At 36.6% G+C, this 16563-nt stretch overlaps 1 protein-coding gene across 2 annotated transcripts in view; it reads left to right on the forward strand.

Annotated features, from left to right (window-relative positions):
• The window catches only part of MLLT10 (MLLT10 histone lysine methyltransferase DOT1L cofactor), a gene marked incomplete at both ends in the record, with an annotated part of 111225 nt that overhangs the window by 17400 nt on the left and 77262 nt on the right, over nucleotides 1-16563 (forward strand). For both annotated transcript variants that reach the window (XM_079538190.1, XM_079538191.1), the window contains 3 exons: nucleotides 1593-1647; nucleotides 11837-11946; nucleotides 16084-16187. In XM_079538190.1, the coding sequence (XP_079394316.1) occupies nucleotides 1593-1647; nucleotides 11837-11946; nucleotides 16084-16187 (269 nt within the window). The remainder of the gene's footprint in view (nucleotides 1-1592; nucleotides 1648-11836; nucleotides 11947-16083; nucleotides 16188-16563) is intronic.

Genomic DNA, 16563 nt, shown 5'->3' on the forward strand with positions numbered 1-16563 from the left:
ACATTTACTGCATATGTAAGATTTTGTTGGAAAGGAATAATGGAGTCATGGAATGTCTTAGGTTGGAAGAGACCTTAAAGATCATCTAATTTCAATTCCCTGACATGGAAAGGGAATGAACCAATCGTTCATTTCAGTTGCAAGAAGGTCATTATGATCTTGACTTGAAAAAGAAGTGGTATAGTGCTCCAAGTCTGGAGCTTACAGAATAGTTTGGAAGTTTTCAGACACTTTGACCTTTGAATTTCACTGTAGACTTAATATTGCCTTTTAATAAGTTGCTGATCATTTTCATGGGTTGATGTGAGGGAAGAGTAAGGGAAGCAAAAGACAGGAAGGAGGAATCCTAAAGATTCTTTTTCTTGTGTGCATCTGCCTATACCAATGTACTCAGCAAAAATAATTCAAAAACTTTTCAGTTTTACCTTCTGTGAAAGCCTCTTTGCTGCTAATACCAGTTTTGTTACAGGTTACATAGTCCTGAAGATATACTTTATCTGTGTTAGTTTCAGGAATTCCCCAAGTCTGCACAAACTGTTTTTGAGGCACATAGAGCATCGTAGGCTCCTTTATCTGCTAACTTAGCAGTTAGCTGATAACAGAGAACTGTGCAGCTCAGGAAACAGAGAAGATCCATACTGATGTCTGTCTCCATTTGAAGGGTGTGATGAAAGGATGCATCTGAAGATCAGACTGTTACTGGGTTTCTTAAAAAGCTTGTTAGACTGGTACGGTTTGGGTTGTTACTAATTTGGGAATACATAAAGATTGCAATAAAATGATGTCTAGGTATAGGTTCTCCTGTATCAGTACTGCTTTTCACATCATCTGGACCAGTTAAGTGGAATGTGTGTCAAACCTGTTCAGTTTATATAGTCTCTGGACTGATTTGGAATTGATTGACTCTATTGTGGAAAACAGTGCTAAGCTTGATGTTAGGAAGTTGATAGAAACAGTTGCAGCAGAAAGATTGCACTGCTGTCACTCTGGTATGTCACAAGAGAAGGATGCCCAGCTGCATGTTTCAAGACACGCAGTCTTTGGGAATTTCAGGGATGAGTCAACTTTTGACCAGTTCATGAAACAGAAAATTAAGTTGTTTTTGGCTTGTTGGAATAAGTGTGAGTCAGCAGGGACTATGAAACCAGTTCTTACTGTAGCTGTTCTCTGCTCTAATTGTATCTGTGGCACATCTTTGTGATTGACCATTTTGGTGAGTACAAAGATCCAAGGAGAAGGGCTTACAGTAGGGAGTCTTTGGACTGCGCCCAAGTTTCTTGTCAAGGCACTCTGCCCCATTCTTGGTGACATGTATCCAGAATTCCATGGTGTGGAATCCAGGGATTAAAACTTGGAGGTGGAATTGTGAATAGCTTAAATACACTGCGGTTTCAAGATCCAAAGGGGAAGGCTTTGTTTGTGACAAACTAGCTTTAATACAACAGTGAGGGTTAAGGAAAAATATGCCCATTCACTTTTCTATAGTGGTTACTTTTTTACTGACACCTAATAGATTTGATTTGTATGGTTTCTTTTGTAATGCTTCTGTGATCATTCCATTTTTTTATTTCATTTTTGCTTTTTTTTCCTAGAGATGTGAATTATGCCCTCATAAGGATGGTGCTTTAAAGAGAACAGATAATGGGGGTAAGTTTTATTCTTACTATTTGTGAACTCTCTTATTCTGTGTGAGGGAAATAAGACTGTGAAAAGAATATGTAGGGATCTAATAACAGTGGAAACTAGCAACTGGTTTATCATACTAGCTTAGAAAGTGATAACTATTTTGCAGTAGTCCAGATTAGGATGACTTTAAGTTTGAGAACATCAGTTATTATTCTTAGACTTACTTGTAGATAAAAGTTACAGTAAAGGAGAAACTGCATTTTAACACAAGAATTTGCTAGGGAAACAGATAAATTTTATATATATTTAGTTGGAGTTTGAACATTTATAGAAAGCTATTCAAAGTGCATCGTTCATGGGAGAAAGTTAATTTTTATGTCTATAGCCAGGCTGAATGTGTTGGTGCATTTTCAAAGATAGCTCTTTCATGTTTGGTTTACTAATAGGCTCAGTAACAAAGAAGCTAGAGCTGAAAAGTTGTAGTAGCAATTACCTGTCCCTTGCATCTTTCTAATTGTATCACTCAGGTTATCATCAGTTCTACTCCTGCCAAGTAGAACTGCTAAAAGAAATCTCCACAGGATACCATGCCTTGCTTGTTTTTTGTAATAGTTGGTTGATGTGAATGAAATCTTTCAATTAACTTTCCAGTCATTTCTGGATTGTTGTCTTCTATCTGTATTAGATACTTCTAAATTCCTGTCCATCATCTATTTGTAAATAGCGCAGTCATTTTGATACTGTGACCTTTCTCTTGGGAGAGGAGAAAGAACGATCAGGATTGCAGATATCATTTGGACAGTCTATGTTAATTGTTTTCTGGAGATTCTGTGCTGCATACATAGTATTCTACTTAATTTTTATCTTAATCTCAGTTTAGCATTGTAGTTGCAGTGGCTTTGCTGTTCCTTTTACAGTTGAATTGCACAGGCCAGATCCTGCTTGTATTTGGACTGGTCTCCTCTTTCCCTTTCTAATCAGTATGTTTGACAATAATGTATAACATACCTTCTGGTATTCACTATTCTAGTGTCTGCTTATCTCAAACATGTTAGAGAATTTTGTGTCGTTCATGTTAGGAGATTGTATTAAGTTAGTGTGTCAGCGAAACTACCTTAATGAGTGCCAGCACAGTACTTTAGCCTTAAAAGTAAACCTCTCAAACAGGTTAATATGCAGCAGCATTGAATTAATTTCTTCAGAATGGCAACTGAAGCGTGAGGTAGCTGAAGGATTTTCCGCTTCTGTATTTAAAGTAGTGTTTGGGAATGCCTTGCTGTTCTGTATGGTAATTTTGAAGAATTTTTAGAAAGTCTTGAGAGTGTATTTTGGCAGTTTGCATCAAATGTCTGAACATCCTTTAGATTCTCTCATGCAACTGTACTCTTTGTAATTATGAGTTTCTGTCTGAAAGTGAATTGCTTTATCTGGTTGAAATTACTTAAGTTTAAATAGCAAAGGTTACACTGGACAAATGGTATTGTCCCTCTTTTCATGTTCATGACTGGCGATTTTTATCAGTGAAAAGCTGATAGAGAAGTCTTGAGAATTTGTGTTTTACTGAACCTCCCTCAGTAATAGATATTGTCTGTGGGGCGAATACAGCAAATCCGACTTTATGGACCAACTGCACTTTTAGTATCGGGTTTACAGAGGGGTGTGAGCCTTGGAAAAATGAACTCTAACTGGTGTTATGGCATGGAAACCTACACTGTTAACTTGAAGTTTTCCTTTCAAAATATTGCTTAATAGAAGGGATTGTGCCAGAAGAATTTCAGTGTCAGGGTAGTACTGTAGGAGGTCATGTCCTGGGAATCTCGGGTTAAAACTTGATTTTTAAAACTTCCACCAGCATTGACCAGAAAGCCAATGCAGTTTTTGTTGTAGTGTGCAGATAACTCGTGTGGTCTGCTGGTGTTAATGATAACTTTCTTATTTTTTTAAACAGTCTTCTGAATATCTGCCTTTTACTAATGTGAAGAAACGTGTTTAGTTTTGGGTATTGAAGGTGCTATATTTTCTTTTACATTTGGAATCGTGGTGTTTTGTCTGCTGAGCTTTTAGTCTAGGATTCCATGATTTTCTTAATCTGCAGTAAGACGTTGTTATTGCAGTAGGGCCCTTACTGTGCATTACTGCCTCCTTCTTTGTGGTGGCATTGGTGTTTACAACTTTGTTTCCTGTGTTCATTTTCAGCCAAATTAAATCAGTTCCCTGATCCAGCTGACAGTGCTGATGTCAGGGAATGAACAGGACCATTCTTTTAGCGGTAGCCTGTATGTAAGCTGTCTTAAGTCAGCTGTACAGCTGTCCCTGAAAATAGCCTAAGCTTATGGCTCTTATTTGGTGGCATTATCTTGTCTTTAAGAACTCTGGGGCACTATAATATCTATTCATCTATCTGTCTGTGACAGAATAGTCCATGAGTCAAACTTGTGTTGTTTGTAAGTGTTACTAAAAACAGCAATAGTTGTATTTGGTGCATTTGTCTTTATTTTTCCCTATCTTTTAACTCCTCCTTCTCTGCGTGATTTGAGGTTCTTTTGCGTTTTGTTCTTTCTCCTTCTCCCTTTTACTTATCTGTTACAATTTATTTGATTTTTTGGAGCTCGTTGCTTCTTGAAATTTCCTTTTTACGTTTTATATTTCTATTTGGAGATATCTAAAATTCTTTAGTTATGCTTGTTGGTACAGTTGCTAAGGGAGTAATGTTGGGTTTTCCAGTCTCATAGTAAATAAGGAATTAAAGTTTTCAGCAATACCACAAATGTGGCATTCTTGGTGTGATTCTGTCCTGTATCTTCTACATAAATTGGAAATGGTAGCAAGTATGTGGTAGCAAGAGAAGAGGATCATGCTCTCTTTGTCAGTATGAACTTGGTTCTTGGGAAATTTCATGCATGCTTTCTCAGAATATGTTCCCAACCTACAGGTGTTTATGCTTTGGGACTGCTTGAACCAGTGATGGTATTTTTTGTGTTTTCAAAGAACACAAAATGTTGTATCTATCAGGTGTGTTTTAAATGTGTCTGTTACACGCTTAATTTGTCTATTTCTTTTAGAGTGTTAGTGTCTGTAGCAAGACATTTCACAGCTGATCAGTGTGATGTGTAACAGTAGTATGCAGATTGTGAGTCCTTTAAATCACGGTTTTATTTGATGGCACGTGGCAGTTGCTAAGTCAAGGGAAGTGACAAAGACCAGTTATTTTATTTTCAGTACCACTTGTGGTTTTATAGACCCTTGTCATATTCTTTTTCTGTCTCCTTTCAGGGAAGCCCTGGACTGATGGGGTATTCCTTGTATGGAAGTATGACCCATCCCCTTTCTGCTTCTCTTCCTCTTCGAAGTGACACATAATCCCTACCAGAACTGCATATGAAGTTTTAGAGAAGCAAATCTGTATCTATCTAAGCTGCCAAATGACAACAATATGATTTAGTGTTCCATAGCATAGATTGCTAATATGATTACAGGTCACCACTTTTTGGTACAGATTTTTTCTCGGTAATTACAAAACATTAGCTAGCAATTCACACTACATTGAATCTGGGACAGAACCTCAAATTGGAACACAAGTGTTAATTTTAACAATTTTTGCTTGAGGAATATTCTTAACGTCGAGTGCTTGGTTTTCTGCATCCGTTCTGAGAACAGAATACATGGGCAATGTAAATTTTTGAGGTGTTAACTGTTTTTACAGTCTTTGTTGACTCTTGACCATTTGGGTAATTAGAGGTAGAGTGGGATAGGGGAATTTCAGTTACCTGAGGTAACTGCAACTGTATTAGCTGCCTCCTGTTGGTCTGGTGGCAGTGGCTGCTCCTGTTGGTAGTGGGCTGAGAGAGAATTTGATATGGATTTGAGCTGAATCCAGAACTTTGGGCTGCTTCATTGTACGTTCAGGGCTTTCCATTGCCAGAGACCTGTATTGGCACAGAACAGGAACAGCTAAGAGCTGAACGCACGTGTTGGTTGGATTTCTTCTCACACTGTGTGAAAATGATTGTTCAGCTTTTGCTGAAACTTGCATGGGTCTTGGAAACAATACAGTTGCACTTCATAGCATGCAGTCTGCATGACATCCGTGATGTGGTTTATTGTGAAGAGAGCATGTGCTGAGGATTATGAAGAGTTGACCATATTTAGCTGCAAATTTGATGTAATTCATTCGTTAATGGTGATGGGACATTGCATGGTTCTAGTCAGGGTGATTGCCAGAAACTTTAAAAATGAGCTTTGAATATGTAAATAATACATAGTAATGTTTTGGCTGCTTAATGTGTTGTGGGGGAAAAGGATCTTCTTTGTACCTGAACCCTGTGAAACTATTTACAAAAGCATTAGGAAGTCTGTGGTCACTGTCTGCAGTTATAGAAATTCTGTATTTTGTTATTTTTTACTGAAAATAAGAAAGTAGAATTGAGCTGAAACTTCAATGAACTTTTGTCTTTGAATATGCTTATGAACAAAAGCCTGTGCTACATTTGGTAGTAGTGTTCATTTAGGGGCATCATTGTGGTTTAAAATACGTAACTGAATATGAAAGGTTTTGAAAATGAGGAAAAAAAACTGTGGTGTATGTGGGAATTCTTTATTGATTGCTGTTTTATGTGTAAGAAGGCTACTGAAAGAGCAATTAAGCTGTTTGTAGCAGTATCTGTTCTCTGTATGCGGTTTAGGAGTTGGGCAAAGTGTAAAAACACATTTAATACATTAAAAAAAAGCTCACTTGTTCCTTTTTTTTTTTTTTTCTCTTTTCCCAAGCACGCTGTTCGTTGGATATATTTTTTGGATGTTTAAATAGTTCTCTTACAGTAATCTTTGTCCACATTTCTCTCTGAGCCGAAGAGCTTCAGCTTGGTGTGCGACTTGTTGCTTTGAAATCTGATTCCACTGGCTGATGATGAGGAATGCTGTGTAACAGCATTCTTTGTGTCGACTTTTCACCAAGGCTTCTTTCATGCAGCTGCTTGGGAAAAGGCCAGCTAACAATGCAGTGGTTTTATGTCATCCTTCAGGCCCTCTTCCCATCCCCTGGGTCAGCGTTGGGATCCCCCAAGTCTATAAAAACACCACATGCCAGCTTTTCTTACTCTTAGCATTACTGGTGTCAGCAGCTCTCGCTCTCGGGTTTGCTGTTCTGATGTGTTTTCATGGTATTCATGTTTAAGAATATGGATGGTATAATGTTATATATTTAGGCTTATGCATTTTGCTAGAAATGTTTACATAAAAATGTTCAGGTCCTTTTACAGAGATTTGCAAGATTTAGCATGTGTATTTTTTACTAGAAAAGGCAGTAATATTATCTAAGCAAAACAAAAATATTTTACTAATAAATACACATATTACCATATAATCCGTTAATATTACCATAAAAAATTAAATGTTTACTAATTATTTTACTAGTAAATGCAATGTAAGGAACTACACTGGGAACCTGGAAAAAAATTAAGAGAAAGCTTTAGATAAATATTTATGACATTTTTTCCTTTTGTTGTATAAAATGTCTTTAGAGAGGAGTAAGAGACTCATTAATGCCATAGCATGCAAGATAAGATGATTAAAGCTGTTGGCTTACTTAGTGGACCAGTGGGATGTAAGCTGGAGCTGCTTCAGAAACAAACTATTTGTTGTGCTGCCAAACGAAGAGCCAATGAGAATTTTTCATATGTACTTATTCTTTAATTGAAGAGCAAGTATTGATAAATGCAGAATTAGGTGAAATTCTGTAGTAAAGCTCTGTGGAACGGAGCCTTTTCTTCACAGATAACAGGTTTATTAGTGTTATTTTTAGTAGAAATTGTCACTTGATTCAGCGTACTGGTGATGAAGTTGGCCGTCAGCTGCTGGGGGAGGGATCTGCAGCAATTAGTGTGGGCATCCTTTTTCCTCTATCTTTTCAAGGAGTGGATCAAACAGTGTAGTGAATAATACCACGTTATTAGCTCCAGCAATCTCTAAAACAGTGTTTGCGAGGTTAAGGAAACTGCAGTATTTTAAGCAGCTTCATCTTTTTTGCAAGTTTTGTTACCTTTGTGGGAAAGGAATATAGGTATATGGAATGCTTTAATGAGGCATTTGGACTAAAGGTTCAAAATAGTACTTAATCTTTCCCCGTAGCACATAGTAACAATTCTGGTCTTATGCACATCTTCTCTGGCTTTACCTATCAGGGTGGGATGGGGCTTTGGGATAGAGTTTTGGGATCAGCCAGCAGATGTGCTGGCAGCAGAACCTGGGGTGCAGTTCCCAGACCTCTGCAGAAAGGAGAGGGCTGTGCTTTTCCTGTGCTGGCTTGTTTTTTCACCTGTGCTTTTGTTTATGGTAAACATAAAACCTTAGCATGCCTTTCATCAGCTTGCTGATGTGACCACAGGGTAAATTGCTGTCTTGCCCCAGGGTTAGTAATGAAATGAATACAGTTTTATCTGCCCCAGTATATGGCAAGTTGTACTTCAGGGAGAGGGAGGTGGGACTTTACCTTCCCATGACAGCTCACAGTTGAAATGGATTGAGGTGTGTCCGTAAGCTACAACCCAGAGTGACTCTAATAAGCAAACTAGTGTTTCAAACAAAGAAAGCTTTTTCTGTGCTAAAAAATGGTGTTCACTTTGGTTAGGAGTGAGTTAAAGTTACAGATGGCATAAAATTCCTTGGTGAAATACAATGGACTCTTTAGGAACTTTCACAGAATGCATAAGCAAATCTTATTCAGAGGTCAGATTGGAGTTAGGAGATGGTGATGACATCACAGAGCTCTGTTTTGAGACTTCTCTGTGACTTCAAGGTTCTGGCTACTACTGCTCTGCTGTGCTCCTTTGGCATCGATTGTCCAGAGCCTGTTCTGCAATTGTTAGCACTCTGCCTTCTCTGTATTTGAGTGGTAGGGTGGATTATTACTGTAAGAGAATTTGGTTGTTAGTATACAATTATGTGTTGGCAACAGCTTTTATTAACTAGTGATGAAATAGTTACCTGTTTGCTGTTGTTGGGATGACAGACTTTTAGTTAAGGCTCTGGAACTCGAGATCTGTTACACTGAACGTTAATGAATATTACATACTTAAATATTTTGAATATGCAATGTTAGAAAGTTTTCACTGAGGTGAAAATTAGTTAGGCATCTGAGATCAGAATCTCAGCAAAAGGTTTGTAAAATGAGGATGGATCCTGACTTGTAATTAAGCATTTGACATGCCAGGACAAAACCTAAAATTGGCAAATCTCAGTGTTCTTTTCTGACAGATACTTAAAGAAAAAATGGTGGCAGCGGGGCTCAAGTAAAAAGCTTTCATAAGATATATTTTAATTTTGAAGGCTTTTTGGCATTAATTTTCAATTCTTGCTGTTTGAAATTACTGTTTTTGTCATTATTGTTACTGAAGTAGATCTTGGGCTTATTTTTAAATGTGGAAAAGTGTTATAGCTATACTTGAGTTACCTTATAAAATAAAGTGGATATGCAAAAATATTTCTGTTAGAATTTCCTAAAGTTACTGAAAGTAATGAGTAAGTAAAACTAGAAAGTGCAATTGAAATATATTGAACATATATTTTAAGTTGGCTGTCATCAGTAAGCTTTGTTTTTGTTTTACTCTTGAGATGTGTGTATTCACACTTAAGCATTGGGAAACCTCAATTTAATTTAATTATGTCTTTTTTTGGAGTGGAAGATGTATAGTTGCCCAGAAATATTGTAATAAGTTATATGAAGTTTATGACTTATGTATGGAGCTAATTGAAGAATGTGACTTTAATGTGGCCTTAAATATTATAAATCCAGATAAAAATGCTTGCTTCTTCAGCAAGTTATATACATGCACACATTTGGGTGGGTGTCTGTTTGGAATGTTTAATTATTCTTGCAAAAAAGTGTCTCTGTCATCTAGTAAGAAATAATACACAAAACTACTCAGCTTTGAAGATGGCAGGAGAGTCTCTGAGTTGTCTAAAGGGGAAGGGAGTAGCAGCTTCTCTGGGCCAGGCAGCAGAATGGTGTAAGTACTTGACAAGGAAGGGGAATATTTGGGTTCTGTCCTGTCAACTAGGAGAGTCTGAGCTCTCCAATGAAAGTGGCCTACTCTGTCTGGCTAAATGAAGTCTTGTGTGTTTGTGTGTTGTTTCATTTTGCCTTTTAAGCCTGGGCTAATATGGACTGAAATAAACCACATGTGATAATAAGCACATGAGTATGTAGCCTTATGACTGCACTCTTGAGATGTTTTCTTGGGGAAGATGATACTGAATTTTTTTGTTTCTGCATTCTGTGCTATTTATGTATGCTTCTAGAGTTTAAAAATCTGAAAGGCATAAGGAGGAGGTAGAGCAGGAAGCAAAGCCCTGGCCATTCACTTTCCTCCCTAGGAAGATGGGAGAGGCATTTTCTCACTTTGTTATGCAGTCAAAAGCCTCTTGGTTCCAGAAGGTTGGAAATAAAGGCTACTTGTATGCTAGTAATAGTAGCTCATTCTTCCATCATTGAGACAGCTGTCACACTTGCTCCCTTCGGGTGTCCTTGGTTTCATGCTTTGGAATAGTCTTGAGTAATCTTTTGGTGTTCAGGAAAAAGGTGAATCTTGTTTACTTCCTATTCTGTTTTCCACGACTGTTTTGTCTTTCTGTGGTGAAACTGAACGCTCTGGCCACCCTTAACTGATAAATTTTGTGGAGGGGTCTACAGACCTTGCAAAGTTCTCCAGTGATGGAGATTGCACAGCCTCTTCAGGAAACCAGTCCTCAGCAATACTCGTGAGGGAAGAATTTCTTCCCCATGCTTTCATGGGAAGGAACTCCTCAGTGTGCTGAGGTTTTGGTTCTTCCAGATGAGCTTTCTGATACTTCAGTCTTTCTTAACCAGTGAAACCTTGGACAAAGTAACACTTAAGTAGCTTGGTGCATGGACTCTTTGAGTCCCAGTGGGAGGTCATGCAGGCTTAGGCATTTGTGGCTTGTAGATGGGGATAAAAATGCTGCAACCTTCCCTGTGATTTAATTTCTTATTGGGCAAGTTGTCATTTTTTGCAAAGGTCAGATTGTTTAGGATCTGAAGAAGATACTGGAAATAGGTGGAGAAGGTCCCTGGTCCTTAGTTCCTTGAGCAGTTTTTAATCTCTTTTCCAAGAAGTTTGTCAGTGCTGATGTATGTCATTTGTTTTGCTATGTAGACACTGTCTGTCACCTTTTCTGTGGGTTTAGTGGGTTATTAGATTAATACTTTTTCAGGGGAGGAGATTTAAAGAGAAATATCCACCTTTAACACCATGTTAACATTTCCTTATCTGTCTCTAGTAAGATGGCTGTGGCTCAGGGCAGTGTGCAAGTCTTAAGAAAATCCTTATGAACACTAATTCCATGAAGATATATCAAACAGAGAACATACAACCTGAGGTGTTCATGGGTGTTTTGTGTTCTTTTTTTCTCTGTTAGTTTGTTAGTGATAGTTTTAAAATGGCCTGTAGAAAATTTTTTAAAAAGTGGCTCAAAATGGCAGTTTGTACTTCATTTATTTCTTGAAATGTTGCTAAAGTACAATGAGGTAAGTAACTGAGCCCCAAGTCAGTGGCTTAGAACAGAACTGGATGTAGGAGTTGATCTAGTTAGGATAAATAAGTTGTCTAAATCTTTAAAACTAGGAAAAAAAAAAATATCGTAGGTATTTGGGTTTTGGGTTGTTTTTTTTTTTTGTATATATTTATGTGTGTGTGTGAGCATGATGTGGGATTTCTTGCTTTGGAGAGAATAGATGAGTCTAGTCAATTCAGAATGGTTTTGTTTAACTAAAAAGTGTACGCAGAAAGTCTTACACGAAAGTAAGGCTTGCATGAATAGTTTCTTCAGACCCTATTTTTCTTTTGTGGGAATTTGCATAGTTTTTAAGTGTTTTCTGTGGTAATCCAAGTAATTTAAAGAAAGAAACTGCTTTTCCATTTGTGTTTGTATGAATCATTACTGTCTGCAGTTCATGAAGTATTATTTTTAGGAATTCTCCACACAATAAACTTAAAATATTTTACAGCTCATCTTAACTTTGGGTAATATAAAATGAAATGTGAACGTGATTTAAGCCATTTAGGTCTGCAATGTTTTAAACTGTTAAAATAGTTAATGGAGAAGAGTGTTGTAAGAGGTTCTTCGTAGAGTAATTGAAATGTCCTTTGAGCTTCTAGAAAACGTTAAAATTAAATACAATTGTAACTTTTTGTAGGTTGGGCTCATGTGGTTTGTGCTCTGTACATTCCCGAGGTGCAGTTTGCGAATGTCGCTACAATGGAACCTATTGTGTTGCAGTCCGTTCCTCATGATCGTTACAATAAGGTATAATTATGAGTCTTTTTATCTGTATGCAATGTATATATTTGCAAACTTGTGAGCTTTAAATAAGCTAAAACTACAGTTCTTTAAATGCAGTTTACGTAAAATTTATCAATAGCTACTGTAATGTTGTGTGTTTTCTTCCATGTATCAATGATAAGTTCAAGAATTAAGAAAGCTGTGTTATTCAGTTGAACTGCAAAGTTATCTGCGGTGTCTGATTATTCTTATACAGAGTGGGGACTGTTTTGTTAATTAAAAATACTGCTTTATATATCTTTGAATAATGGTTTATTTTGAAAGCAATGTGAAATATGTCCCATATGTAAGAATATTACACCTTATTTGAAATGTTAATATTAATTACCACTTAGTCCTACTGTTTTAATTATTAATAAGAACTTCATAAACAAGAACAGCAGTACCAATATATTAAGGCTAAATCTTGCAGACTTTTGCTTTTGTAAACAATGCTTCCTTTAGCAGGATTAATTGCCTATAGAAGAAATAGAATACCTGCTCCTAAATAAGTGTCAGTGAGATGGAATCTTTTTTGAAGTGTGGCAAGACTATTTAAAAAAATTGTTAATATTTTATACTAATAGCTTATTTTTTCTACTTAGTCTTCCACTTGCACTGCCTTTTCCCCATGATACCTAACTACTCCCTCCTTTGTATTTTTGTGTTTTCCCTTTTGTAGGCAGTGAACTCAATTTATGAGTAGTCTTATTAACACATTTTTGTGCAGTTCCTTATCATTCTAGTTTCTTTCTCTTACGTTATTCCATGATGGTTGGTGGACATAGGAGCAAAAGAAGAATACACTTCATTATATTTAAAAAAAAACAAAACAGAACATGTCATTTCCTACAGGGAAACCAGTCCATGTCATGTTGTTTCTGTAACCTGTCTTTTTTTTTTTTTCCCAGTTTATGTCTCTGCTTTTATTTTTTTTTTTCCTCTCACAGAAAAATCCACATTATACTCTATTCTTTTTCCTGTCTTTCTAGTCTTTTTTCCTGTTCAATATGTTGGTCTTTTCCTTATCTGTCTCATTCACTAATATTGCTGTTCCACACGTTTTTCCCTTCCTACTTACCAGTGTATGAAAAGAGTCAAACTGTAGGTCTTTCTAATGTTTTCTCATCTGTACTACCTGAGTATCTGTATCAACTTTTGACTGTGAACTTCCTTTCGCTTGGCAAGAAATTGAAATAGTGAGAGTAAGTGCAGAACCAATAGATGTTTTGTGCTTGGACATGAAGCAGCATTTTTTTCCCTGCTCAACTTTGGGCCAATAGAATTTCTGTTTGCTCCTTTTCCCCCATCAGTAGTCATAGTGTTTTTTTTTTAAATTTGTAATGGTTCTTCCTTAATGTACTTAAAACATTTCATTGAATATTAGTGGCGTACAGACAGTGTAGAGTTCCTGTTGTCAAATTTTTAATTTTCTGCTTCTTTGTTGGTGTTCAGGTTGGGGACGGTTTTCCAAGTTAGCTGTCAGTCTAAAACTACTTTAATACAGGCCAGTATAATACATTAGAAAATGTAATAACTTATCAAAAATTGCAAATTTGGGGTCACAGTTCCAGTCAGTTTGATTCTGCTTGTCAACTTTGGTTGGAAAAGAATGATGTCTAGAAAGATTTGATTTCTTGTTAAGTCCTGACTAATTTTTGTGTATGCAGCTGTGTATGTCTGGAAGTGGTCTTCCGTATGGAATTGGGATAAAATGTAGTTCAACAAAAATTGTCATGAGAATTCATACTAAAGTCTCTAAAAGAAAGAAAAACCTCCTTGGAATTTTGCCAGGAGATACTACTTGATTTACATGGGATTCTTTTATGTAATTGTTTCCTTATTTTATGTTGTAAAATACATAATATTATGCAGAACTGTAATCTTGGGTACAAGAAGGAGCAAAGATGATGCCAGAGCATGAGCTTATGGCCACTCATTCTGTGGAGCTTACCTGCTGCTTGGATAAAAGCCATCATGTTACAGTGTAAACTCACTGAGTGAACTGATGAGTGAGTTAATACAAAAGCTCTTCTTACATAGTTGCATCCAAAAAAGGAATGCACTAGAAATCACTTTCCTATTGAATAGATGTTTGTTATTTCTTGGCTGCTTGTGCATGTATAATCTCTTACTTGTTTTATGAGAGATTTATCTGTCTTTCTTAGATAAATTTCTCAGGTACATTTGAAGCCTGTGGTAATTGAATATAATTATTGCTTTTAAGAGCCTCTTCAGAGTTGATTTAAACAATAAGTGCGTGTGGAGTTTCTTGATCCACCTAGCAGTAAAGGCAGCTATTAAAATTTTATTTCATTATTTGCTGTGACAATAAGAAACTTGTGTACAAATTCTAAGTTCAATTCTGTAAATAGGCAATTCTCTTAGGTAGCTTTTACAAGTAGAATAAACTGCTTCTCACATTACTTTTTTTTTATTATTATTTTTGCAAGACATTCCTCGCTTTGTCTTCCCTTCTGGCTTTTTTTGCAGAGAAGGTTTACAGTTTTGAATCTTCGAAGGGAAATTACTGACAGACAACTCAAGGCAGCTTTGCAAAATGTCTCTAGATATTTGTGTTGGGTAGGCAGTCCGCAGTGTTGTGTTTAAACTTGTTTGTAATGTATCCAGTCAGTCTTATTTTTTTTCAATCATTTTACTGTAAATCAGTTTAAGGGGTCCTGAATGCAGCATACACTGCCAAAGAACAGGACCTACATCCTTACTAAATGGAGCACTTACACCGCTTCTGAACTTTGGTGAGGAAAACTTTTTAGGCAAAACTCTGTCAAAACAGAATGGTAACTGGAGCTTGAGCTGTATGGAATCTATTGAACTCTGTTTACAGAGCTACCTTACGTTGAGACTTAGAAATAGTTATTCAGATGCAGTTGAAGATTATGACTGAGTTTGTTAATAAGATCTTCACGTGTTGGGTCATGGTATGGAAAGCTAAAAAGTGGCCAGTCTCCGACCCTGGCAAATGACCCAATGCGTTGTGTGTGGTACCTGGCACAGCGGGAGCAAGGTGAAAATTCATGTCCGCCTTCCCCAGCCTTCAAGTGTTAGGAGATAGGGTATGGTGTTGGGCTGTGTTAGCTACTGCTGTTAGTCCTCCTCAGAAGCCTAGAGAAAACCATGCCAAATAATTCACCTACCTCAGAGTCTTGCACAATAACAAAAATGCTTTAGTTGGCTGACTTAAGTGTCGAAGATGGATAACTGTTCAAGGCAGTTCTGATTTCAGAACTTCACTCATTTTCACTCCTTTTGTAAAGAACATCAATTTTGCCTTATTTCCTTTTTCATTCTCAATTTCAATGATGTTTTGGGACATTTTTCTTAAACACTGGGTAGTAGACATCAGTTTATGTTCTTTTTATTTATTTACTATCCTACTCTCTTTCCTTGCCTTTCTGGAGGAGGTTGCACTGCAGTTGGGACAAATCAGTTACACCTAAGGTCTTACAATGGAATACCTATGGATAGCAGTGTACCACTGATATTTGTCCCTTCAATAAGATTCTGTCATATCTAAGAGGAGTAACTTGATTGTACTGGTGCTGGATTCATTAATATAATTGAAGCATGCTGTAAGACTTCTGAAAATTGTTTACACCAAATGTGCAAGTAAAATTTTAAGCTTGCAGCTTTTCTGTTGGTGGTTTGTGTAGATATATGCACATATACTTATGGTACCCACTATTGGTAGACACTCAGTCTGGTTTGATGTTTCTGAATGTCGTAGCTACAAGTACTGTTAAATGACTGTCAAAATGATTGCAGCTTAAAAAGACATAAATGCAAACTTGAAAGCCAGGAAAATCCTAAAGCCTAATGCTATTAGCCTTTGGTTGTTTAACCATTTTGGCTGATTGAGTAGCAGTATAGAATTTAAATAAATTAGTATTTGTACTCGTTTAGCACTGATCAAATGTTATACAGATCCAAAGTGTCTACCAGATAATCTTCTTTTGCAAACAAGTGTAATTAGACTTCTTTATAAAGGAGTTATTACATAAGGTTAGATGCACAATCCAACAGTTCTCACCTTAGAATTTCTTGTGGCACATAACTTACTTGTTTGCTTTTCATCATATTAAGTATTTTTCTCTTTGATAGACATGTTATATCTGTGATGAACAAGGCAGAGAAAGTAAAGCAGCCACAGGTGCATGCATGACATGTAATAAACACGGATGTCGACAAGCTTTTCATGTAACATGGTAGGTATATTTTATTATTCCACATATCTGAAAGAATTTTCCAGAGAGTCAACTCTATAATATAAAATGAATAAATTTGATTAGAATATTTTGGGATGAAGAAATACAGTGAAGTGGTTTGTGTAGAAATAATTTTATTAGAGTTTACTGATTGTATGGCAGTGGTATCATATACATTGCTGGGAACTGCAGAAGTAGTCTGATAATTCTCCTTTGTGTTGTGTTAAGTGCTCTGTGCTTATGTGAGTAAGGTTTAGTGTTTCTTCTCCTATCCTCTTTTTTTAGATGTTTTATAGGATACAGGCATGGGAAGGAATGTGAATTGTTGACCTGGTGATTTGATGTTATCTTTTGATAAATCAGTAGGAAAAAGTGT

The sequence above is a fragment of the Tetrao urogallus genome (genome assembly GCF_951394365.1).
Source record: "Tetrao urogallus genome assembly, chromosome: 7".
Classification (NCBI taxonomy): Eukaryota; Metazoa; Chordata; class Aves; order Galliformes; family Phasianidae; genus Tetrao; species Tetrao urogallus.